This window comes from Cnephaeus nilssonii (genome assembly GCF_951640355.1).
Source record: "Cnephaeus nilssonii genome assembly, chromosome: 10".
Lineage (NCBI taxonomy): Eukaryota > Metazoa > Chordata > Mammalia > Chiroptera > Vespertilionidae > Cnephaeus > Cnephaeus nilssonii.
The window spans coordinates 25567429-25594182 of NC_137081.1; the positions used below are offsets into that span (position 1 = coordinate 25567429).

The 26754-nt window shown below is 44.4% G+C and overlaps 1 protein-coding gene across 1 annotated transcript in view; it reads right to left on the reverse strand.

Annotated features, from left to right (window-relative positions):
- Nucleotides 1–1460: 1460 nt before the first annotated feature.
- SERPINE2 (serpin family E member 2) overlaps nucleotides 1461–26754 on the reverse strand; it is a 58034-nt gene continuing 32740 nt past the window's right edge. Inside the window, exons 2-9 of the mRNA XM_079783198.1 lie at nucleotides 24114–24394; nucleotides 20797–21024; nucleotides 16987–17184; nucleotides 10280–10478; nucleotides 8557–8657; nucleotides 5545–5631; nucleotides 3145–3228; nucleotides 1461–2217 (exon numbers count right to left, since the gene is read on the reverse strand). Of these exons, the coding sequence (XP_079639324.1) occupies nucleotides 2180–2217; nucleotides 3145–3228; nucleotides 5545–5631; nucleotides 8557–8657; nucleotides 10280–10478; nucleotides 16987–17184; nucleotides 20797–21024; nucleotides 24114–24372 (1194 nt within the window). The 5' untranslated portion in view covers nucleotides 24373–24394 and the 3' untranslated portion in view covers nucleotides 1461–2179. The remainder of the gene's footprint in view (nucleotides 2218–3144; nucleotides 3229–5544; nucleotides 5632–8556; nucleotides 8658–10279; nucleotides 10479–16986; nucleotides 17185–20796; nucleotides 21025–24113; nucleotides 24395–26754) is intronic.

Below are 26754 nucleotides of genomic sequence, written 5' to 3' on the forward strand. Positions count from 1 at the left end.
AATTTTTGGATTACTGATTACACTATTCTTATTTTAAACTATTTAAAGTAATATAACTGGGATCAGGAAACTGGAAAACCAGTAAAACTAACTCGAAAAGGCATTAATAACTAACTGTACCAGCATGTTCGCTAGAGTACAAGTGTTCTGAGGTAACTGTTCAAAATAATTTTTTGGAGCCCAGCTGTGCTGGGCTTGACATCGACCCATGAACCAGGAGGTCATGGTCAGGGCAGTGCCTGGGTTTTGAGCTCAATCCCCAGTAGGGGGCGTGCAGGAGGCAGCCGATCAATGATTCTCTCTCATCATTGATGTTTCTAGCCCTCTCTCTGAAATCAATAAAAACATATTTAAAAAATAATTTATTGGCATCTTATTTTAGCTAAGGAAAAAAATTCCCCCTTTCTCCCTTCTCTCGGGGTTAACCAAAGTACCCAAACTTAGGCAAAGCTCAGCCCACTTGACAAATAAGAATTATAAATGGCAAATTGGTGGATTGTTGAATGTGATATTTTAATATGTAAAGAGTAGAGTTCATGGGTTAGAAAAGTTTTTTAAGTTTTGATAAAAAAATATTTGAAATCATTCTGATTTAGATAAGACTACCCAAATCTTAGAGAAATTAGTGGGAAGAAAACAAAACAAACAAAAAAAAACCTCGGCAACTAAAAAATGGTAACATTAGAATTGTGATTACTTATCCAAAAAATCAAAACAAAAATCTTGTCATTTCACAAAAGAAGTGCTCCAGCCTGCCACCCAAACAACACATTGACACACCCACCATTCACTCCGACTTCCAAAGTACAAGAGTCCCCAGGGGCTTCTTTCTGCGCTGGCTACCAAATCCCTTTAGCTGGTCATACTTGGCCCTCACTTGAGTGAACAGGCAGCTGAGATGAGAGGTGCGTTTAACCGGATAGTTCTTCCTCTGAAGGGATCTACAGACGGAAGGGGTGAAGCAGGGAATAGTGTCTGATTGACAGGTTTAGAGGAGAAAGCCAGGGGCTTTGGGTTTCCTGCAGTTTACCAAAATGCAAAGGTTTATCAGAAGAGGTTGAAGTCCTTTCAAAAGGTTCTGTTTCTTAAAAAAAAATTATATATATATATATATATATATATATATATATATATATATATATATATTCTAATCAATGGTTCTCAATATTGATGTTTCTCTCTCCCTCTCCCTTACTCTCTAAAATCAGTGGGTTTTCCCCCCCACTGATTTTAGAGAGTAAGGGAGAGGGAGAGAGAAACATCAATATTGAGAGAGAACCATTGATTGGCTGCCTTTTGCATGCCCTGCACTGGGGATTGAGCTCGCAGCCTGGGCATGTGCCCTGACTAGGAATTGAACCATGACCTCCTCATTCATAGGTTGATGCTCAACCACTGAGCCATGCCACTCAGGCAAGTCTCTGTTTCTTGTGTTGTACTTTCAAATAGCAGACAATAACTTTTTTTTTTTTTACTACTCATAACACTTTATTTTTACTCTGTACAAAATACAAAAATGCAATCCAAAGAGTACAGAAGACCAGTAGCGACAGGCACACTGCACAACAGCAAACCTTGTCTAGCAAGACATTAGTTTTTAAAACTTTATTTTAGTGAATACGTGCATTATATAAAACAACAACAACAACATCAAAAACACAAAGAGGCTAGAGATTTCGCTATTTCTACCCCCCAAAGAACGCTTACTATCAAGACTTTGGATAAGACCAAAAAAAAAATTTAAAAGGCCAATAATATTTTTTTTCATAAAAATGTAAAAGCTACGATAAACTGTCTTTTCCCCCCATCACACTGATTCAATGTCTTCTGCAAAGCCATACATTAAACAAAACAAAACAAAAATCCTGAACTGGACAGTAAATACTCAAGAGGGTTGTTACCTAGGTAACCACTCAGTAGTTTAAAGACTCTTTTAAACATTTGGAAGCCCTCTAGTCATTGCTCAGTACAGTGTTCCAGCCTTCCTGCCCTTTTTCCCGCCTTTAACACACCTTGGAATAGAAATGCTTGCATCATTGAGTCTCTGTTCCTAAGAACTAGTTTTGAAAAGAAAGTAATGTAAAAAAATATTTGACAGAACTATGAGAGATGTAGGCAAGGAGTCTTCTCTTCATAGCAAAGTTGGGTTTGCTTTGCATGGCTTCTTCTGTAGGACCTTTCAGGGTTTGTTGATCTGCCCCATGAATAAGAAGGCACCTATAGGATTGAAAGAAAACGATGCATGACTATAAAAACAGTTTTTAAAAAATAAGATGGAAGGCACATTTAAGGGAAGGTCCCTGGGGTGAGTTTAAGTTACTGCTCTCAACAGAACTTTCTGCAATGATGGAAATGGTTTATACCTTCATGGTTCAGGATGGCAGCCATGAGTCACATGTGGCTACTGAGCTCTTGAAATATATTTATATTTTATGTGATGTTATGAAATAACATTAAATGAGTTAAAAGTTGAAATGAAATAGCCACATGTGGCTAGAGATTATGCCGCACACTAATTATGACATTGAACTTGCAATGAGACAAGAGGATAAGGAACTAGCTTATATTATTGATTTAAAAAAGGGTAAGAGTTAAATATATTAGTTCCTACTCTGTGCCAACATGAAGCCAACCTTTCCACAAAGACATTATTATTTATTCTTCAGAGTTGTACTAGGGGATAGGAACTACTGTTACCCTTAAAGATGGATCTAACGTTTGAACCAATGACTCAGAGCCAAGATCCACTGACTTAACAAATCTCAAGTCTTAACTGTGGAGTGGGCATACAGAGGTTGATGACATCTAGCTTCTTGTAAAACTTTACTGCATTTATTTAAAAGAAAATCAATAGATGTTAAAAATGGCCCAAAGGGTGGCAGAGCTCTCTACATGTTAAAAAACAAGTCAAAACAAAACAACCCAAACATACAATCTTGTCATTGTTTAAAAGATTCCATCACACTTTATAAACATAGTCTGATTTTCCTCTCTCTTCAACGTGTGTGGTTATATTATTTGAAGTGCTGGCGATTGTTGCCACATGGGAAATAGACTAAGAGCAGCGCCATTGGATGTAACTACAACGGCAATCCACCTTTCTGAATTCTAACTTGTGACCGATGGAAGAGGAGAATCACTTACCTGTAGGATTATGTCGGATGAAAAATAGAAAAGGTCTGTCCACTATAAACCAGGGAGGAGATGACCTTGCAATTAGAATCGCAGCTGTGGGAAGAAAAAGAAACATGTTGTGCACCCAGCCTGTGGCCAGCGAGGCAGCTGGCCCGATGGAGCCTTGATGCCGGTGTTTGGGGACACACTTAATTCCTGTTCTAAGGGCTGGATGTATCCCTACAGGCCCAATGGTCCCCATTTACTGAACAGCTACCATAGGCTAGGCCCTTTGCATTTACCATCTCATTTAGGCTACATGAGCACCACCTTTAATAAAAACACTTACTCTTTGTAGGGTTTCTATGGGGGTTAAATGACATAAACATATTATAATGATGGTTTGTTCACCATCATTAGTGGCTGTTTTCTTTTTATTCCATCTGCCTTTCTGATGAAGGCAGCTGGTCCTTTCAGCCTATTCAAATCCCTTCTGCATATCAAAGCCCAGCTTCATGCTCAGCTTCTGAGTCTGTGCCTCTTTCTCTGGCACGACTAGGTTTCCCTCCCATTGTCAACATAGACCACTTGTTGGGACCTAATGTGTTGTCCATCACATCTTGGTGTAGACATTGGACTTAGAAAGCAAACTGCTTTAGTTCATGGTCTTAGACATGCTTCCTCTGCCATGCTTACCAACAGTGGCTTCAATTTAATAAGCCTGTGGTAGTGCCAGGCATAACTGCCCCATGCTTGCTGCATTGACCTGGTCCTCTTGTTCAAGCCCCAGAAAGCATTAATGACTTGAGCTTGATATTACAAAGAAAACATCTGCAGCTATGTTGGGATAAATCATTCAACAAAGGGTTATTAATAACAACTCAATAACAAGTGTTATGGATTAAATTGAATACCCTCAAAACATATATGTTGAAGCCTTAATCTCCATCTTGACTGTATTTGGACATAGGGCCTTTAAGGAGGTATTTACTTAAATGAGGGCATGAAGGTAGAGCCCTAATCCAATAAAACTGGGGTCCTTATGAGAAGAGAGGGAGACACCAGGGATGGACACACACATATGAGGACACAGTGAGAAGGCAGATATGCACAAGCCAAGGAGAGAGGACTGAAGAGAAACCAGCCCTGCCAACACCTTGATCTTGGACTTCAGCCTCCAGAAGTGTGAGAAATGAATTTCTGTTGGACTTGTTATGGCAGCTCGAGCAGACTAATACAGCAGGGCTGGGCTTCATGAGGATTGGACCTGGGCAGTTACGCAGGGCCCCACACTCACAAGGTCCCTGCACGTGGTTTAGTGTCCTGCTGCTGATGTCTCAAATTCTCAATCAGGTTTGAACAAGGGGCTCCATATTTTCATTTTGCAAAAAACCCTGTAAATTATGTAGCCAGTCCTGATAGTTATGCTGTTGGCAAAATGGGTCAATAACTTTGGAAAAACGTATATGTCACTTATAATCACCCAGAAAAGGCAGGAGGCATTTAAAAAGTTCCAACCCCTCTTATTCTAGGTCTTTGCTTCAAATGCTATTTTAAAGGAATAAATATTAAATGTTTATTTTAGAAAGGCAATAACATGTCTACTGTGGATATAAATGGTACTTTTAATGACCAGAAATATTTGACCCAGTTACAAGTGCAGCTGAGATATGGTTCACTTTATGCGCTCACAGGGCTTGGTCATATCTATTCAAGCAATCTCATGTGGAAAATCAAGGGGTAAAAAGGAAACAACCTAAGATTGTTCCATTTCCTCCTTCATTATATGAGCCGTCGAGGGGAAAGCTGTGGATGTGGATGTTCAAATGATCAAGAAAGGCTGCACGGCAATCCTGCTCCAATCAGCAGCTGCGTGCTAGTTCTTCACTTCGTCCTGGGTAAACCCGATTGACTCGTTTCCTATGAGTTAAGTGCTATTATGTTATGCTTCTATCTGAAGATTGGTCTTCTCTGCCAAGAGAAGCCAGAATATGCTCTGTCCTGCTGAGAGCAGGTCTCAGCACACTGCTGTGCTCAGGCCAAGTGTGGGGACAGATCCTGCCTTCACCAAGTTTTGTAGAAACTACCAGGCCCTTTGGCTTGCATCATCTCTGCTGCTTTGTCGCTTCAATGGCAGAGTGGAGAAGCTGCTTTGGAGCCGGTAGGGCCCACAAAGTAGAAAATACATAGTTCACAGAAAGAGTTTGTCAACTCTTGTCCTGGAGGAATTTCTCTCATTGAAGTGCTTTCCTTAATGATACAGACTCAGAGGCCCACGGGCACCGGTCCTCGATCTGTCTCATTTCCCACTGTGTCCGGACAGTCACCCCACAGCACCTGACCGGAAGTCCATGAGTGAGCTGGGGAAGCCCAGCACCCCTCACCCCTTACCCCCGCACCAGGACCAGCCCCGCCAGGACCCCGGCTTACTGGTGACTGCTGAAGCTTTGGTTCCGTCTTCACTGACTTCAATTTTTGCTTTTTGCAAGATGTGAGAAATATGAAGGTTTTCTGACCCTGTTTCCAGAAAACAAGACAAAAACAACAGCGTTTGTTTGCTATGCAGACCATCTGTGTAGCTGGAAAAGGAATCTCAGCCATGGCCAAGTCCAGTTCTGAAAAGGTGTCAGAGGAGAAGCGACCTCTCACAGTCCCGGGGACTGGAGGCTGTCGGAGGCCTGCCACCTGCCGTGTCTGCTCTGAGACCCGGGATATCACTCAAGAGGAGGGAGTCCCAGACCCCAAATAGTTAGTGCTGCTAGCCATTCAACTCCAATCACTGAGAGTTTCATAAACAATAAACAGAGCGGAGCCTTAAGAAGGAAGCCCAGTTACGCAGAAGCAGCAAGCCAACATTATTTTTCACTTACAAATGTCAGATCCAGGAGGGATTTCAGATGGCATTGACAGATGGGGAAACCGAGGCCCAGAGTGTTAAAAAAAGCCTGCCCTTAAATCACATGGCAAGTTAGTGGCAGAGTAGGTGCTGGCTTTTCATAACAAAAGCCACTCATCTCGTGGGTGTATTAGTAAGAGAAGAGGGTCAAGCAGGAGACCAGTCAGACTGTTGTGAGGGCCAGACTCAGAAACACAGTTTTGTCCCTGGAACCTTCTAGTGAATTCACTTTCCTTCTCAGCAAATCCTTACCATTCCAGCAACCCCCACTGGGGGCAGCTTTCAGGGGCAACACGAACAGAGGTTAATGGTAGCCTTGACTGGACATGGGCCAGGATGCAAAGGGAACTAGTGCTTCTTGTGTCATCTGGTTTTATTTCATTTTAAATTTATCAGGGTGACATGTATATATATAATACCCTAATATGCAAATAGACCGAATGGCAGAACAACTGAACAAGTGAACAACTGAACAAATGGTCGCTATGATGTGCACTGACCACCAGGGGGTGCGCACGGAACATGGCTGGCATTGGCAGCAGGTGGCAGAGCGCGGAACATGGAGGACATTGGCTGCTGCGGGATGGTGGAGCAGGTGAGTGGGGGCGCCAGACCAAGGCGGGTGCTGATTGCTGTCATTGGGACAAGCCTCTGGTGATTACTGAAAATTCTTTGCTCCCACACACCGCGGTCCCGTCTGGCGCTTGCACCTGCTGCCAGCACCGGAGCTGCCGCTAGCACCCACTGCCGGTGTCCAGTGCTGGCCCCAATTACTCGGCGCCATAAGTGGTTGTGAGCAGCAGCTGCTGGCCCCGATCACCCCTCAGGGCTTCTCCACCTACCCCTGCTCCTGAGTGGCAACTGGGGCTGGCAGCCGCCTCTTGCACCCGCTGCTGGCACCAGAGCCACCACTTGCACCCACTGCCAGTGTCAGGCACCGGTCCCAATCACTCCATGCCATCAGCGGGTGCAAGCTGTGGCTGCTGGCCCCAATCACCCCTCAGGGTTTCTCCACCTACCCCTGTTCCTGAGGGGCGATTGGGGCAGCAGCTGCCACTCGCACCCGCTGATGATGCCAGCCATGCTCACACCTGCTGCTGGTGCCAGCCCCAATTGCTCCACGCCGGCAGTGGGTGCAAGTGGGGCCGGTGCTGTCAGTGCATGGGAGAGGTGGCAGTGGCAGTCAGGGGACTGGGGGTGCAGTGGGAGGGGCCAGACGAGGGTGAAGAGGATGGGCCAAGACCTGCCCCTGTGCCCACCGCAGCCTCGTGACCCACAGTTCCTTTCAAGGTGCAGGAATTCATGCACTGGGCCCCTAGCTAGTTAATAAAATTATATAGGTTTCAGGTGTACGATTCTACAATCCACCAACTGTATCCTGTACTGTGTGCTCACCACCCCATCTGGTTTTAAATTGGCTGCACCGATGCTTGGCTCTAATGTGACCGATGGTGAGTGAGGGGCCCCTTTGCAGGGCCATGTCACCTGCACGGTTAAACAGAAGGTCTCAGGAGAATTTGGGGAGCCTGGTCTTCCCTCTGAACACCTGTGAACTCCCTGGGGACACTAGGTAGCAGTTAGGCTACACAGGCTAACCCTGAAGGGGAAAGTGCAGATTAAAACTGTGCTCCTCAAATGTGTTTGGGCTGAGGAATTTGGTAAAGCGAAGACTCTGATACAGTAGGTCTGAGTTGGACCCAACATCATGTATTTCAAACAAGCTCCCAGGTGATGGGGCTGCCGCTGGACCGGGATGAGTGTCTGGCTCACAGGAGGAGACCATCAGGACAGCCACGGCACTGCAGGTTCCCCAGGGTGGGGGTCAAGTGTGTCCCTGGGACAGGCACTCAAGTGTTCACTAGCAGGCACCTTTGCACTCAAGGGGAAAAATACAAAATGGAGTGCAAGTAGTGTTTAAGCCATGACTTTGCTATGGGAGGAGGTTGCTATGCCCCAAATTAAAAAAGACAAAGGAATGACCAGTCACACGTAGCTCCAGGAAAAGGTACCTATGTGGGCTAAGAAGGGATGTCATACCAGATGTGTCCTAGAAGTTTTGGCAAAGAAAAATTCTAATTGGACTCCTTTGAATTTACATGACTTCAGATTAATGGGCATGAATTTCCAAAATACATATCTGGATATTGTGCATGCCTGCTGTTGTTTGGTGGGAATAAGTATTTGAGAGCCCCCAAATATCTTGATTTTTCAAACAGAGGAGACAAGTGTGCATTTGAAAAAATAACAACTAACACCTAAGTAAGGGCCAAATTTTTCGGTAATAGAGACAATACACAAAATACTTCTTTACCTGTGTAGAGTTACGTGGGCTTCACAGGAAAAGTACACGTGAAATGCAGGGATGACTGACATGCTAATTGAAATGATTAAGGATCAACAGCAACACTGGGCGATATATCAAATTAAACCCTGGAGAGTTTTAGGTCAACACATTCGTAATTTTGACCTTTCCTTTCTGAACAAATCAGAGACTCAGTTTGTAACAAAGTCTTCAAGTTTAAGAATACATTTTAAACTGAACATACTTGTTATTTTAGCAAAATTTGCCTTTGACGGATCAAACATCTCGGTGATGCCAAGAACTTTCAGCGGCTCCTTCAGATCCATTTCTGCTGTGGCCGTGAACCTAGCATGAAAGCAGAAAATAGGAGGAAAAATCACGGGGCTATGAATGATATAAAATGATGTAATCAGTGCCAGCGGGAAAATGTTTACCAACAGCTTCTGTTTAAGCACGCTCTGAACAACAATCTAAATTGCATTGTCAATCTTAATCCCAAGGTAATTAGAGAACAAGTCATCCCTCAGGCCCTCAGCTGGCATTAGCAGCACATATAGTAACAGCAAGTGGGGGGCTCTCTCATCCTCACATGCAACAGGCTCCCCGTTCCAGTCTCAGGGAGATCCACAGGAGCACCTCTCTTGTGTGGACGGGAGATGCCGGGTGTTGACAAATGTGTACACTCTGCAATGTCTACAGTCTTTCCCCACATCCAACCAAAGAGCCATCACCTTGGCTGCCGTAAAAGCCACCATCCTCACCGGGACTGGGGATGGTCAAAAGAGAGGAGATGCATTCCTGCTGGTTCATGGAGAGATCTGAAAGCATCTCAGGATGTTAAAATGAGAGCAAACACTGGGAATAGGAGTCATGGTATTGTGTTTGGGTATAATACTGGTTTCTTAAATATGTATAGGCTATTTGGCCTTATAGCATCCACATGTCAGCTATTCAATGTTTCATCAGGGGATATTTTACTAGATTTGATCACATCCTATGAGAGAGCAACAGGGTAGGTGAATGGATTCTCATCACAAATGGGTAGGAATGGCAATTAGCCATTAATTATAATTGTAATTTACCAACAATGTCACCATCTCATTCCTTTATACCAAGCATTGCCTATGTAAAGGCTTATTTTACAACAAAAAATAATCTTGGGAAGATTACTAATACTTATTATCAACGTATTTCTCTGACTTCTTAATTCAGTGACTGGAAATTAAAAGCTATTAGAATGGGAAGTTACCACCATGAGGTCTGGGTGGTTAAAAGCCCTAGAGAAAGGCCCAACACTTATGTTAAAAAGTTCATAGAAGGAAGACATCATTGCCCCCTTCACCATCTAGGCAAAACAAGGCATTCTGTGTTAGAAATTCAGGATTCAGACAGAATCTGAGATGACTTTTCCTTTGGATTTAAGTCTTAACAGCCAAAATTCCATCTGTCTAATACTTTCAGGGTATAACAGAAAAACTGCCCTAGATACTAATGTATGAATTCTGCCTGGTGGTTTCAAAATATTTCCTTACCACCTACCTTCTGGGCCTTGGTCGTCAGTAACTTCCAGCTAAAACATAACTAAAATGAAGCTCATTATCAAAGAACAGAACGCTACTAAACTTTACTATAATTTCATCATACTAATAGCATGACATGCATGTGTTCTTCAGTTTTTTGAACAAATGAGACATGTTTGGAGCTTGGGGTTTTGTGGAGGCTCCGAGGCCATCTACTTTCTCTCCTCCACTGTCATTAGCTGGCCATACCAGAAGCACGGGAATAACAACAAACTTTCCCACAAGCACAGCCTTGCATTCTGACCATGTGATTTCTGCACAATAAAGTGGGCTTCGTGATGGGCCAGATTTTAGCCTCGTGTTGTCTGGTATCTGGCACAATCACCATCAACCATCAAGAATGGAGCACTTCCGTTGTTTTCTCCTTCAGGAAAAGGAGCCACTTACTTGGGCAAGACGACCTGCACCCTCTTGGGCACCATCATGCTGGTCCAGCTGTCTATGGTCTTGGTGCTGATGTGAGGGATGATGGCCGAGAGTGGGGTGGAGCTCTCGCTCGGCAGCGCAATCAGCATGCTGATGCTCTCCCCGTGGTAGGGCAGTTCAATGAAGTTGTACCATAAGCCATTGTGGGTGCTTGCTGACCCTAAAGAAATCAGAGGCAGGTTCAGTAGGCCCTTGATGACTTCCAAATGTGGTGGGAGTGACTGCTGGTCAGCATGGTAGAGTCAGAAGAAAGAGAGCCATGCAAAATAGCTTCCTTAGGAGGACAAAGATAAGGACAGTTATTTCTTCCTTCCTTTGTAAAGAATTCCCTTTCTTTAGTCTAGACCTGTCTAAACAGAATGCCTTTGGGTGGCACTAAAATTACATTAATTCTGTTGAGGGGAATTTAGGTCAGGAGGCACTGAGAATATAGTGCTTTGCAAGAAGTTGATCCTTATCATATGAATAAAGAAATGAATTTGAGCTGCCTGAGAAGGATTCTTGTAGCCAAGACTACGCGTGCATGTTGAAGAGAAGGGAGGGAAGGAATAAACAGCTTCCATTGTTTAGGGCCCAATCTGTGCCAGCCCATACCAACCATTTCCACACAGTTACAATCACAGTGTCCCATAAGGTAGGTATAAGACATCTATGTTACCACTAGGGAAGCTACCATTAGAGGAATTAGGTAACTTGCCAAGGGACACATGGCTAAGAAGTGGAGCACCAGGACTTGGGGTCAGTATACCTAATGCCAAAGACCATCTTCCTACTTCACTACCCTGACTCCCTGCTCACTCTTCATTCATTCTAGTAACTATCATTAGGGCTCTTAGATAATTTATGGTACTTGTACTTACTAATAACAAACCAAGAATGACTTAACCAGTATTTGTCAAAATGTCATGTAGAGAACTCTGGCAACTTGCAAGATGCTCGGTGGACAAACTGGGTTCCATACCCAGTGAGTTTAGGAAGCACTGGACCATTGCCTCTTGCAGAGAATATAATACCAACATTATAAAGGCTCTGAGATACTCTGAAGAAAACTGTTTAACTCTAGTTATCCCCAGATCTCCCAAACTAATCTGATCTTAGAACCTTAGAACCCTTTTATCCCATGTAAAATATTCAAAACATTTAGCAACTGAGCAGCATGCCTGAGCATCTCGGATTAGAGTGAATAAAAGTGTAGTCACGATGGGCACTGGCAAGAAGCCCAGCTCATGGGGATGGGCCCAGAGAGGCTACCAGCTCCCTGGGGAAAGTCTTGGACAGAGCACTTTAGGATCCCATGAAACCTCTACATTCAGCATGTACTGAGTTAGAAAAATAATGTGGTGAATGGAAAACCAGCATTTCTAGACTTAGAGTGGATTTCTGAAAAGTTTTATTAAACATATCTCAAACTTTTTAAGAAGAACTCGGTGACCTCGGTGAGGTTATTTAACCTCTGTGTGCCTCTGAGCATGGAGGATGGAGACACCAGTGCAGGAGATCTGGAGTTACAGGACTTGGATTCAAATCCTGGTTCTGATACACACTAGCTCTTGGACTTGGGAAAACTCCTTATCCAGGGGTTGTTGAGATGATTAAATGTGAAAAAAATATATGTAAGGGACTCAGCAGGGCCTGACCCAGGGTGGGTGCCCACTGAGCACTGGCCCCCTCTTCCTTCTCCTCTAAATGACCTAGAAGGACACCATATTTAAGGAAAAGAGAAAAGAGAAAGTGATTTCTCTCATGATTGTCTTTTCTTTGAGGAAGACCTTTGCCAATCACTGCACTGGAGATAGATAATATCCACGTCAGGTCTCCAGAGATGGGGGAAGGGAGGGAGAGAGACAGTGAAGTTGTCTTTGTTACATAACAAACACTTTTAACTATAAAATGTGATGAAAATAGTGAAGCAATCAGAATGGCTGACACTACAGGGTGACATTGCAGGTTCCTCTTAAGAAAGAAATATGTGGCAATCTGTGCATGTGCAGGCTCATGCTAGCCCGAGTTTGTCTTGAGGTTACCTACAATTCAAACATGGGACCCTCATCTCTACTTTTACCCTGCATAACACAATGGTCTCAGCAGAAACTGAAAAATCCATGGGAACGTGAGAAAAAAAATCACTTCCTAATAATCCCTTTAATCCTCAAAGAAAACATTAGGTCCCTCCTCTTGCAGAGCTAACTTTTAGAAACTGAAATTTGGGAAGCAGTTAATAAATGATTACCCCAGGGCGAGGAGTAAGCACCTGGAGGTATTCATTAACCACTTCTAGAAGTGTTTAATGTTCAGATAAGGATTGGGGCCATGAATAATAAAAACTTATGAGCTGAGTGTGCTTGAGGCAAGGAGACAGCCTCTATTTCCGCCAGTTAATCCAGCCTCGACTGGAGACATCATTAACTAACCATTTGACATCCAGTCACTCACGATTCCTTTCTCCCTGGCTCTGCCCCACGATTCCTTTCTCCCTGGCTCTGCTTCTGCTTCTGATCGCAGGAGCTGATGACAAATGTCAGCGAGGATCCCTCAGAACAAACCCCTTCCATGCTTATCTTTACTTGGCGGCTTGAGGAGCCAGGAGACAAAAAATAACACGTGTCCTCTCCTTCCACTCGGTCCCTAAAGCACTGCTTTCACAGTGTCGCCTTATGGAGGGCAAGCGCAGAGGTCAGAGACATGAGATCTGGAGTTATAGGACCTGGATTCAAATCCTGACTCTGACACACACTATCTCTTGGACTTGGGCAAATTCCTTATCCAGGTCTTAGTTTATTTATCTGTGCAATGGGATAACAGTGCCTACCTTAGAGAGCTGTGAAAATGAAGTGAGAATATACAGTATTTGCACAGTGCTCAGCACAGGGGCTGCACGAAGGAAAAACTTTCATCTACTGATGTCAGCGGTTTTGTAAAACACTTCGCTTCTTGAGTGTTAGGTTGCTGCTCAAGCAGTTGAAACAGAATTGATCCACCAAGACAAACCCCATGAGCTGCAGTAGAGCACAGCTCCTGGGCAGGATGAATCAGACAGAGAAAGGGTATTTGGGAAGCTGGTGTGGGGCCTGGTCCCAGACTGCTTCCCCTGAGTGTCCTGCCCGAGGCCCTGCATCCCGCAGCTCTGGGAAGCAGACTGAGCGTGCTTTAATGAGGATGATTTCTGGAGAACATAACAATGCGAATGAAGCAGGCTCCTTCATTCTGAAGAGACGGGAAGATGTGAAAAGGGGAAAAACAGCCTTTTCTCTTCGATGAATGGTGATCAACCAAACCTTTAGTGAGAAATAAAAGGCAGAAAACCAAATAGTAAAAATATTAGAGATGATTTAGGACTTTCTGTCAGTGGTGCTTTGGGGATGAGCCAGTTTTTCTGGAAAGCTCCCTAAGTGCTCCGATTCCTATTTGAAGTCCTATAAGGGAGGAAATAGTAGGTAGGCTCAATGAAAGGTTAAGAAACTCTTAACAGTCTGTACAATCAGAGAGAACATTTTAAATATTTAATATCAGGAAAGCCTCATAGATGAGCATTACCCAAATTACCTTCAACTACAAGTAACTATGGATGTCCTGAGTTCTGAAGGAACTGTTCAGCTATACTTAGTAGATATTGAAATATCTACACAACAAGTAGACCCACGGCCTGTCGTCTGTACTCAGGATGGAACAAAGGGAGTTTGCAGAGAGCTGATGGGGAGGGCTGATGGTTTAAGCAGCTGGGTGAGAACTGGTGCCATTTGCTGAGCTGAGGAACACGGGGCAGAGAGAACTCGATGAGCGAGGGCCACAATGCGCTTATCTACGGAACTAGAATTTAATAGACGACCAAAGAGAAGTAAAATGAATAGGTGTATGAGTAGGAAGCTCAGAGGAGAGTGGAATCTAGAAATATACTGACACACACACAAACATGCATATGTATTTCTGGAATTGTTTGTGGCTTTTAAAAAAATTTCTAAGTCTAAATTCATAACCATAAACACAAGAAATGTGTAACTGCTTTGACTCAGCAATTCCTATTCAAGGTAATTACCTTTAGAAGTTCTGGCACAAGTATCTAAACATTTATGTACGAGAATGGTCCCTGCCATGCTGTGTGTTATGGGGGAAAAGTCAATGGCCGTTTATAAGATATTATGATACATTTATGCCATGGCATATAATGCAGCTGATAAAAGGATCTCATTGACATCAAAAAGTTTCCCATGATATACTGTCTAATGAATAAAGCAGATTATAGAATAGAAATGACGGTGTAATTCTTTGTATGTGAAAAAGTCTTACGGACATATTTCAGATAGCCATAGAAAAAGTCTCAAATGCTATCCCTGACACTTAATAGGGGTTTTTATCCTGGGAAATGGAATTGTAGGGGAACATTTACTTTCTGCCTTATATATGTCCGATTTGAGGATTTTGCAATGAGCATGAAATATACTTCTACTACAGAAGGATTTTTCAGGATTTTTTAATAGAAAAGTTTCTATCATCGAAGAACTATACTTAATGGACAGAGTCAAGAGAATTTTCCCCTCCTTTCCTACTGTCCCCCTCTCTCTTAATGTTACTAACTGATGACATCTCATGGGGGAAAGACGGCAAGACTGATAAATGGGATGGCAATGCTTCGGCCAAGTGACCAGAAACAGTGAGGTTTGGGGAGGCCCAGGAACGTGGGGCTGGTGGCACCAGAGGCCGTGTGCGTGGGTTCAGGCTGGCAGCCTGGCCTGTCTCAGCCGGGACTGCCCAGCCCTGAGCCCTGGCTGGTCGTGGTGGCCAGCCTGCGAGGAGACACCAGAAAATGCGAGACCGGCTAAGTGGTCTGTAGTCATGAAGACGAATGCCTGCTGGGGCCACCACAGACAGCTAGCTCTGTGCTCCCTTCACAGCCGCAACAAGACAAACCTGCCCTGTCTTTCGGTGAAAAGCAGAGTTTAATGAAGGGACTGCTTATAAGGCATGGGCAGAGTACAGAGAAACCATTTAGGACGGTACCCTGGGCTACAAATAGTTGGGCACCCTTACCAGCCTTAAGCTGGGAGGGGTGAAGGGAAGGAGGTGACCCAGAGCTTTTGGGCACGCCCTGATGGCAGGAGCTAAATAAGACCTTGGTGGAGGGAGGCAGGGCCCTAGGTGACTGCAGGGAGAGGGCTGGGAAGTCAGCAGCCTAACCCCTCTCCCCTCCCTTGCCCCTACAATCTGCTAGTTCTCCCCACTAGCCAACCCAGCTGGAAGCCAGAGGGCAAGGCAGCCCACAGATGCAGCCTCCTGGGGGCCTGAACAGGGTGGAGAATTGAGGACACAAATCAGGGAAGGGGCCCAGTACTGCAGTTCCACAGAGAATGAACCTTTGACGATGAGGATGTATTTGTGTACTGCTTTCTGGAAAACATACACGTATATTCTGAGACAAAGCAGTTCTTAATGGAAAAGCTCCCCGGGATATGTCGCTTCCTTTCTGGAAATATCCTATATACTCAAGAAAAGTGGGTTACATTCATTCCTGTAAACACACATATTTGAATCTTTTGGGAATGTCTGTGGAATTCCTTGCATTTTCATATTTGACTACTGACTTATTTGTCTTTTATTTTTTTCAATAGAAACATTCAGTAAATGAGGTCCCCTCACTTTTTATTTTGTTAGAATGTGTGCAAAGATTGACCTTAAGATAACACAGCTGCCGAAACCGGTTTGGCTCAGTGGATAGAGCGTCGGCCTGCGGACTCAAAGGTCCCGGGTTCGATTCCGGTCAAGGGCATGTACCTTGGTTGCAGGCACATCCCCAGTAGGGGGTGTGCAAGAGGCAGCTGATCGATGTTTCTCTCTCATCGATGTTTCTAACTCTCTATCCCTCTCTCTTCCTCTCTGTAAAAAAATCAATAAAATATATTAAAAAAAAAAAAAGATAACACAGCTGCACTTGGGCTCCGAGCTGGTGGCCATGCTAGCATTCCGCTGGAGTCTTCTTGATAGCAACTTTGGGGCAAAAAGGCTTTCCTTATCCTCAGTTGCTTCGCATGATATGTTTCTGCAGGACTTCTTAAATATATGTTATCTTTTTAAAAAATTATTGAGTGAATGACAACATTTTACCAAGAAGGATGATGAATAATAAATGAGAGGAAAGTGACTTTGTTTATTGCATCCATCATGTAAGTCATTCCCTAATTTAAAGAATCAGGCAGCTGGCGAAGTGTTGAGCAATGCTTGAAGCTAATACATACTGAATATACAAAGGAAATACTTGGAAAACACATGTCCAGGTATAGGTTGGAGACGTCAAGGTTAACTTATACATTGGAAAGAAGAGTCATGTCAATCGGACCACCAATGCTTTGATAAAACCAGGTTTAAAATGCAACCACCAGCCTCAGTTATCTATGCTGTGGTAATGGCAGCAGAGGTGGGCCATTTTTTTTTGTTTGTTTCCTGATTGCAAAATGGATACATTTTTTTTTTAATTTCAAATTGAAATAAAGAAAAAGAATCATTTGAAATACTACCTCTGCTAACATTTAATTGAACATCCTCCAACACAGGTGTCCAGAGACGTATGAATATATAGAAAGTATTTTATACAAATGTGATGATTCAGCATCTATTGCTCTATAGCTTGTCTGAAATCAACCGTATGTTAGAAAGGAGCCTTGCACGTGTGAACTTACCGCTCCGGAACAGAGAGAGCTGGGCTAGCATGGGCACTTGGTAGGACTTCCCGTCAGCTGCCACAAACGGACGTTTCTTTGTGTTCTCGGGCCGAAACCGTGATTTCCACAAACCCTTAAAATACAGGGCGTTGACCAGGACCATTCTGGTGAGCACGCCGTCGATAAGGTCAGGGGAGAGCAGATTGTCGATCTTACCTGTGAAGTCACAGAACAAACAAGGAAGAAACTCAGGATTGGCAGAGGCAGCTGCTGGGTCAGGAGAATGGGAAAATCAAAGGGATTCTTAAATGATTTTGAAAAGCAATTTTTTACACCACGCTTGTATACTTTCTGGTTCTTTTTCTCACTAAAAAGTAAAGCTGAAAACAAGTTAAAAATCAGAGACCTGGAAAGACTTTAGAGATCCTCTATGTAGGGATTACTGAACTTTTCATCAAGAAATTCTTTTATAGCTAGTCCCTATCAGCCCCATGCTTTAGAAAAATTTACTCATCCAAATAAGCTATACAGTATTTAATTATTAATTAGGCTCCCTATTTTGGCTAATAACGGACACGTGTGATGACCAGTGAGAGGTTTTGGTCAGCACAAGATAAGCAGTCGGGCTGTTTGAACCACTGAGTTGATTTAATCACAGTCAAAATAAAGAAACACTTTATCATGCGCAGTGTTATCAAAGGTGAATGCCGAAGTTCTCTTAAGATTTTTAGAAATGTTGAGCATTGTTTGTAATCTGTGTGTAAAGAAGAGTGGAAGTTAAAATCGGTGTCTATATTTATGGGTCAGGGATCAAGCTAGGTGCTAGTATTACAGAGATGAAAAGAAGTGAGTTCTCTCCCAGAACTTCTAATTTGGAAGGAAAACGCTCTTCCCCAGACGTCAAGATGTGGGGAGGGTCCACCTCGCTTGTGTCAGGAGTGAAGGAGCAACCACCCTTGTCCTGCGAGGCTCCATGAAGCCACAGGATCCTGCAAAGCGCTTACCTGGGCCTCACCCTTTGGACTTTCATTTAGGTTTTTAGGTTCCTTTGGCTTCCTATTGGAAGATTCAGCTGAGTGTGTGTGTGTGCGCGCACACGTGTGTGTGTGTACACGTGCAAGAGAGATCACTAATACCCAAAGCTGTTAAAAATTAGTTCAATGCAGCTTTAAAAAAAAAGAAGTGCATAATATAAATGCAAGTTATAATGTATGAAATGGTGAGAGTTTCTGAAGAAGCAAGAATGTCTAACTCAACGGAGAGATTTAAGCCGTTTTAAAGGAAGCGCAAGAAGATTCTGATGTACAATAAACAAACATATAAATAAATCACCAGAGAGAAGCAGACCCAGGGTTCCCTGACAGTTTCACCACTGCTCCCTATTTCCACAAGGGGGCACCAACGCCACCTTAGCTTAGGATCTGAAGGAAAATAAATGTTTTAAATAGCCATTATTCAATACAAGGACGGCCTCTATGAACAGACTGTAGGAAGGAAGTTAGAGCTTTGTGCTCCAGTGATAGCAAGCTCCTTAGAGTGGGTCCCCCATAGTGACTGTTTCTTGCCTTTGCTGGGAACATCCCAGTGCAGCCCCTACCTGCCTTTAAAGACATAGCTCCATGGTCCCTCTTGTCCACCTTTCTGAGCCTCCCACGCATCTCCCAGGAGTTTCCATAAAGCCCGATGCTCAGCACCACCATGACATCGAGGTATTTTATTCCAGACAAATGCAATGTGTCTGTCTCCCCCAACTGAACCACGAATTGTGCAAGAACAAGGACACTGTCATTCATTTCCTAAAATCCCGCCTAGCTCTGAGTTCAGCGTACAGTCAGTGCTCACTAAGTGTCTGAAGAAATCTCTTCAACCTTTTTTTTTTATATAAGATAAATAAAACCTCTGATTGCCACTAGCAGGACTAAGATATTGTAAGGAGACATGAAAAAAAATAAACAAAAAAGATAAAGAAAGGCAAGAAATGCATAGCTTAGAGGCAATGAGGCACACAGGGCACCTGCCATCAGTAACTGGCATAAACATGCATCCATTGTCCATCCACGTGTCTTCCAATACACTCACTATCCACCTGCCTATTCATCCGTTTTAAAAATATATGTTTTTATTGATTTCAGAGAGGAAGGGGAAGGATAGAGAGATAGAAACATTGATGATGAGAGAAGAAAGGAAGGGGAAGGATAGAGAGATAGAAACATTGATGATGAGAGAGAATCATTTATCAGCTGCCTCCTGCATGCCCCACACTGGGGATCGAGCCCACAACCTGGGCATATGCTCTGACCGGGAATTGAACTGTGACTTTCTGGTTCATAGGTCGATATTCAACCACTGAGCAACGCTGGCCTGGCCCCATCCATCCTTAGATGCCTACCTATCAGGTGCCACGTATTCTTTTAGATAAGAAAACAAAACAAACAAATAAATAAATAAACCCTGCCCTCAAAGAGCTGTGTGTCCTTGAGGTGGAGGCTGACATAAGTAAACCCAGAAGAGTATAAAGCTGCAGTGGTAACAGCTACCTTAAGTGAAAGCACTCAAGGATGTGAGGGCAAATAAGGGGAATCTGACCTGGTTGGCGAGGTCAGGCACGGATGGGTTCCCTGAGGAAGTATTACTTAGTTGAGCTAATGGCTATCAAAATAGCTCACGCTTGAACATTTGCTAAGTGCCAGGCACTCTGCTAAATGCTTTACATGTATTATTTTTATCCTCATAACAACCTTAACATTGTTATGGCTATTCTAGTAGAGGCACAGGGAGGTTACATAACTAGCCCAAGGATACACAGCCAATAAATGGCAGAGCTGAGATTCAAACTCAGAACGTACTCTTTTAACTGTTCTGCTCTTCATGTGACAGTGTGAGAATGAATAGGCACTAACCAGGGGAAGGGAAGTATTCAGTAGGCTGGGGTCCAGTGATCTGAACATACGCCACAGGTAATTCTTATGCAGGTTTGACAGGGACCACACTGAGAAACATGCCTGAAAGCTGGAGTTTCCCCAAGTTTTTTCTTTGAGCTTCTTCTCTCTATTGAGTCTCTTTTGCTTCCACTCCTGTGCCCTTAACTCTCCCTTCTATGAAAAATGGTTCCCAAATCTACATTTCTACACTTCACTTTTCTCTGTTGTCCTGGACCTACCTCTCTTCCTGCATATTTTCACCTGGAACTCCAGTTTACAAATGAACAGGTTTAAAACGCCAATGTCCGATTTGGCTCAGTCTCATGGGAGAAGTGACGCAGGTAAACAAGTAATCATTATGCCGTGTGGCAAGTGCTATAATGAAGGGCATAGAAGAGGCACAATCATATGCCCATCAGAACTGGAGATGAGGCACCTGCTTCCTGAGATGACAGAGCAAGAGTCAGGGAAGGTGAGAGAGACCAATCCTGAATATTAAAGGCTGCGAAGGACATCCCACGCAATGAAGACAACAGATACACAGGCAGGAAGGAATGAGCAGCAAAAATTTCAAAACAGACAAGGGCCAGTGCACGAGGTTTCTGGGGATGAGATGCAGGGAGGAAAGAAGAGGGTCTGCAGGGCTGTATTCTGCTCTGCTGCCTGTGCCACAGGGGAAAAATCCCCAAGGGACACGAGTAGGGGCACAAAAAGGGAAGGAAGGCAGCCGCGTTGTGGGGCCTGCTCAGAAAGAAAAGACAGACCAGCCAGTGGGGTCTTGGCCTTTGCCAACAGAAGGGCCACTGGACTTGCAGACACATGTTAGGATCTTAGAGTCTAACTCACGCTTTCATTCACAAAGTGTGAAATCATACAAAATGTTGCCCAGGGAGCCGTGACCACTCACCCCTGGTTTCATTTTTAACCCACGCATTGATGGAATCACAGGCGGAGGCTGGATCCTTAAAGTTCACATTCTGGACTTCGCACTGAAACACATCTTTGTTCCTGGTAATAAAAGGCAGTTCGATTTTAGAGCCATTCTTCACAAACATTGCATTAGCCACCGTCACAATATCTTTATTCTTCTTGGAGACGATGGCCTTGTTGATCTTCTTTAACGTTTTACCAGCTCCTAGAGGGGAAAGGAGAAAACATGGCAGTATTTCCACAAGAATTTTGAGAAGTTATTTTTCAAAGTATCTTCTATCTTACGGCAATAACAACAGAATAAGCAAGATAATACTAGTAGGGTTCTCAGTGTCCTCATGTTAAGAAAAGGGGGAGGGGTAATTAAATAAAGTACAACTGTTAATGGGTCTTAAAAATCAGTTATGCACTGAGCATCAAATCAGGCACATTGAAGGCATTTTCAACACCTTTCCCATGTGGACCTCATTCTCCTGGGGGACTTTCTTGGTACCAGGTCGACAGAAAGATTGGTAAGCGCCTCAATTATGTAGCCATGGAGGATACATGAAAGGAATCTTCCCAACCCATTCTCTTTCTCACTTAACAATCATGACTGCTATTTCCTTTCCTGCCAAAGATTTAACAACATGATTACCTTTTTCTACTTTGGGAAACAAAGAATAAAATAAGCATTTGAAAGACTATAAAAAAGTGGCCATGTGCCATCATCCAAGAACAATGATTTTTACTTGATATCAGGCTCAAAAAGTAAAGGGATTAATTTTATGGCAACATAAGCATTATTTTACACAAGCCATCCGTATGCGCTCCGCTCAGTTTTAGAGCATGGGAAAGAGGAGAATAAGTTATAAGGATGCAATGTGTTTCTACAGAGAGCTTGTATTACAGATCCTTCTCACTCACGTTGCAGAATGACACTGTTCTAAGAATGCCCTGCAAGTCTTGTCACTCTGAGAGCGTTTCTTCTTCTGACTCTTTAACTAAAAATTTTTTTATTGATTTTTTTTAGGGAGAAAGAAAGGGGAAGGGAGAGAGAGAAACACTGATGAGAGGGAAACATCAACATCGACTGGTTGCCTCCTGCACGCCCCCTACTGGGGATCGAGCCTGCAACCTGGGCAGTGCCCTGACTGGGAATTGAACCTGCAAACTCTTGGTGCATGGGATGATGCCCAACCAACCGAGGCACATCGGCCAGGCTCCTCTTCTGACCCTTTAAACCAGGGCAGGGAAGAGACGCCCAGGCTCCGTGAAGAGGTGGTCCTAAGGCCTTTGTCAGGTCTCTCAGGACTCTACTCCTCACACCTTCTGTGGGGCAGGACCGGATGGAGGGGGCTGGCCCATTTCACAAGTCAGGGAGCAGCAAACGTCAGAGGCCACGTCCCAACTCTGTCCCGTTCAGCCACAAGGCCTCCTCCACACGCCCTGATCTCCTGCTGGGAGAAGATCAGAGCAGATCTCTCCTCTTTTGCCCCACACAGTCCTGCCTTCGTCCTCAATGAGAGCATCACTATTGTGAGTTCCCAGAGGCGGAGCCGGAAGTAAGGACTGAGCAACCACTTGGGTTCCTTGGGATCAGTGTGTCATGTCAATGGACGTCACAGAGGTTTGGGAGGAAGAAAAAGTGGGGTGAGGGGTGGGAGGTGGGGCGCTGCCCAAAGGCCAATATCCACAAAACTTTAGAAGTACTGCTTAAAATGAGCATGGCTCAGCATTAAAACCAACAACCAAAGTCCAGTGCTGTTTTGGAATTGGACTGGCAGACAGATTGCCCTGGGAAAGGCCCTAAATTCTAGCCGTGATTCACTGTGAAGTTCTAAGCCACCAAGAGTTTCTGAACTCCTGAGCAGAACAGTGTGTCCCAAGTATTATTCTTTCCCTGCTTCCGACAGGTGAACAAACTGCAAACTCGTGCAGAACGTTAACGCTGTGTCATCGGCAGGTGGTCAGGCATTTGGAGCCGGGAGTGCTGGAGGCCACACTGAGACCATCGCCAACGGGACCCAAAGTGCACAAACTCCACCTCACTCATCTTCCTCTCCAGCTGAAGGTGTCAACTCAGTCAAGGCCAGCAGAGGTGGAGGAGCATGGGTAGAAAAAAGTGTCATTTCCCAATAAAGTCACTAAGCTGTGAGAAGTGACTGGCTCAAGGTCACAATGCCTGGAAGGCTCCGAAGCTGGTCCTGCACCTGGTCCCCTGCAGCGTGGAGGAGGCAGGTAACCCTGGGTGAGAAAACCCGCGCTAAAGCAAAACAACAATGATGGGACATAAAAGCTCTAGGTTAGGTTTAAGTCATTTGTTAAAAACAGGTAAAGAAAAGAACTAAGCCTTTTCCAAGAACTGGGCCTCACTTAAGAAATTTTTTTTGGAGCCTTTTATTTTGAAACTAGAGGCCTGGTACACGAATTCGTGCATGGGTGGGGTCCCTTGGCCTGGCCAGCGATAGAGGCCAACCAGGGGGTGGGAATGGAGGGGGGTGGGCGGTGGCCGGCCAGGGGAGGGGCTGTGGGAGGTTGGCCAGCCATGGGAGGTTGGCTGTGGGAGCACACTGACCACCGGGGGCAGCTCCTGCATTGAGTGTCTGCCCCTGGTGGTCAGTGTGCGTCATAGCAACCGGTTGATGGGTTGTTTGGTCATTCGGTCTTTCAGTTGCTTAGGCTTTTATATATATAGATAATTATAGCTTCACAGGAAGTTGTAAAACAGTGTATAGGGTGGTTCCACGTACCTTTCACCCAGTTTCTCCATTGGTGACATTATGAATGGCAATGCCACCACCAGGAACCTGCCATTGGGACAGCCCACAGAGCTCATTCAGATGGCAGTGTGTGTGTGTGTGTGTGTGTGTGTGTCTTCATGCAATTTTATCCCCCAGGTAGATTCACATGTCCATCACCCCAGTCAAGACAAAGAAGGGTCCCATCACCATAAGGCTCCTCGTGCTGCCCTCCATGGCCATGCACAACCCACCTTCCCAGTCGACATTGTTAAAAGTGCATTCACAGCCATAAGGCATTTTTAGCCCTGTACCCCATGAAGGTGGGGCAGATGGGCAGTTTCTCTTCAGAGATGAGAAAACTGAAAGATCGAGGGTTTGACCCAAAGCCCTACAGCCACAGGCTGGAATCCAGCTCTCCTAACTCCCAACACAGCAGCACCTGTGCTTTAGAGCAGATGGCTTAAGCCCCGGATGGCACCAGGGCTGCTCTGCTGGCTTCTGGGGCTTTAAGACCCAGCAAGGGATCCCCAGACTCCTGTCAGGCCCTGTGGCCAGAGCCCATAGCACGCACCTTTCACGCCGTATCTCATCACAGAGGTGAGCTGCGCCTTGGTTCGGCCATCGGCTCCCAACTGCAGCATCCCCAGCACAGACGCGATCCCATGGGGGGAGACAACGATGTTGTCCTGAGGTCGGGACTTGACAATCTGGTGGAAAACTTGGATCCCGATGTCAGAGCCGAGTTCCTCCAGAGGCTGAGGATTAAACTGGAGGCACACGGAGGGCAAAGTCACTGTGACCACGAGGAAGAGGGGGAAATGCCAAGACATGGTTCCTGCGCGCAAGGCCAATCTGAAAATTAGATTAGAAAAAGATCATTTAAATTCTCCTGAAATGGGCACTTCGGGGGACTACTTTGTATTCAACCAGATGTGATTTACCTTACCCAGTATAACTGAATCCCTTCTTAATAAAGTTAAGAAAGAACAGCACAGATTACATTCGTTTTGACTGTATGTTGTTAGGGGGATGGGGAGGGACAACTAAGCACCAGACACTATTCTAATTGTTATTTATTACTCAGAACCACTGTCCATCCAATTAAACCAACATTTACTGAGGGCCTACTGTGTGTCAGGCCCACGTCTAAGCACTAGGCATTCAACTGTAAAAAAGGTCGGCAAGACCCCTGCTCTCCTGGAGTTTCCACTCCAGAGGGAGACAGAAAATAAACCAGGAAGTAATAAAGTAGTCAGAGAGGGATCAGGGCAGAGACGAGAAAACACAGTGATGCCAGCGAATGACAGGCTGGTGCGGGCAACATTAGACAGGGCTGTTATCCAGAAAGCCTCCTCTGCAGAGGGAACACAGGCGGCGAAGCCTGAACGATGAGAGACCCAGCAGGGCGCTGAGCAGGGTTCGAAGGGCCTGTCAGGCAGGCGGATGGCAGGGCAGAGGCCCTGAGGTGGGAACACACCTGGTGTTGGAGGTCGGGGTGGCTGAGACATAAAGAACTTGGAGGAGGTGAAAAGAAGGAGGGGCAGGTTCTGAGGGGCCTGCAGAGCCTGATCCGGCTCTTGGATTTCATTCTAAGGAAGAAACCACTCATGTGGCTGTGATTATCATATAACTAACTATACACCACATACCTGATTTTCTCACATGAACATATTCCTTTCTTAATGAAAGAATTGTTGATTAAAATAAATTTAAGGGACATTCTTAAATATACAATGGGGCAGGTATTCTCGATATGGTGATTTTATTACACGGATATTCTCAATAATCGTGATTTTATTAAATGTGATTTCTTCCTTGATTACCCTTTACTGAGCTCTCTTGGGTTGTGAAGTATGAGGAGTGGTACATGTGTTTATGGAAAAGCAAATACTTTCATTCAATAAGAACCTCAAGGTGGCAGCCAGTAAAACAAAAGCAAAAATCGTGTTATGGCTAATTTGGAAGAGAAATTAGGGCAGCATTAAGCAAATGGGCATTTGGTGTTTCCTCACTTTCCTTTCTATGTACGTGTCTCCTTCCCCTCTAGATCATAGTAGATGGCCAATAAATACATGTGGGATTAAACCTGCTGGATTACATACTTCCTATTTTTTCTAATTATTTTTCATGGCATCAAAATCATATTTATTGACTGTGACTGGGAAAATGATTGTGTTGAGTCACTGTTTAGCGCCCAAAACTTTCCAAGGAGGGTAAATTCTTTGGGGTGGAAGAGGGCTGGCAGCAAGAGCTCCCGCCTACCACCTCCACACATAGGGCCACAAGGTGAACACCAAGGCCATCATTCAAGGCGATGTTGCAATTTTTTTCACTCATTTTAAAAAAATTTAGAGATTCAGAGTTTCTCCAGAGCTTCACAGTAAAGTAATTGCATAAAGGCAGCCTGTCTACATTCAAAACAGCTAATTGGCCTACATACGCTCCTTCTGGGGGCTTTCCTATGGCCAGCGTGGCCTACTTTGACTTTGGCACCTAGGACTGGCTCTAATACCACTACAATCTCCTGAGTTTCTCTCCACCTGTTGGACATTGGGGAGCTTCCAAATCCTGATTATGGAAGCTTTGCTCATTTTATCTAAAAATTAGACACTGTGTCTGTCTTCCCTCCCTCTTTTTCTGGTGATAAATTTCCTCTTTAAAATTAAATAGACTAAAAACCATATATATATATATATATATATATATATATATATATATATATGCGACCTTTATGACCAGAACAACCGGTCAACCAGTCACTATGACACGCACTGACCACCAGGGGGCAGACGCTCAACACAGCCAACCTCCTGCGGCCGGCCAACCACCCACGGTCCACCATCCCATGCACAAATTCATGTACTGGGCCTCTAGTGGTAAGTATAAAACTATTTGTACAATCTTGGTTACAAATGGTCAAATTTGGTGACTGGAGCCAAATCAATCTGAATTGTTGACCCTTGCATTGTAATCTATTCTTGCTTTTACCTATAGCATGCCATCGAATTTATACACCCAAGCCTCCCAAAGAAATCCTCCTGGATTAGCAAATATTTGAATAAATGTTTGAATCTGCACACTCATAAAGGACATCAAATTGGTTTTGCCTCTGATAGCTTACAGTTGATTCACTTAAATGTTACGGATTTCTGTAGAAGATTGTAAAACGGGTATAAAGGATCAGTAACAGATGGAAATTTAACAGCTCCAAT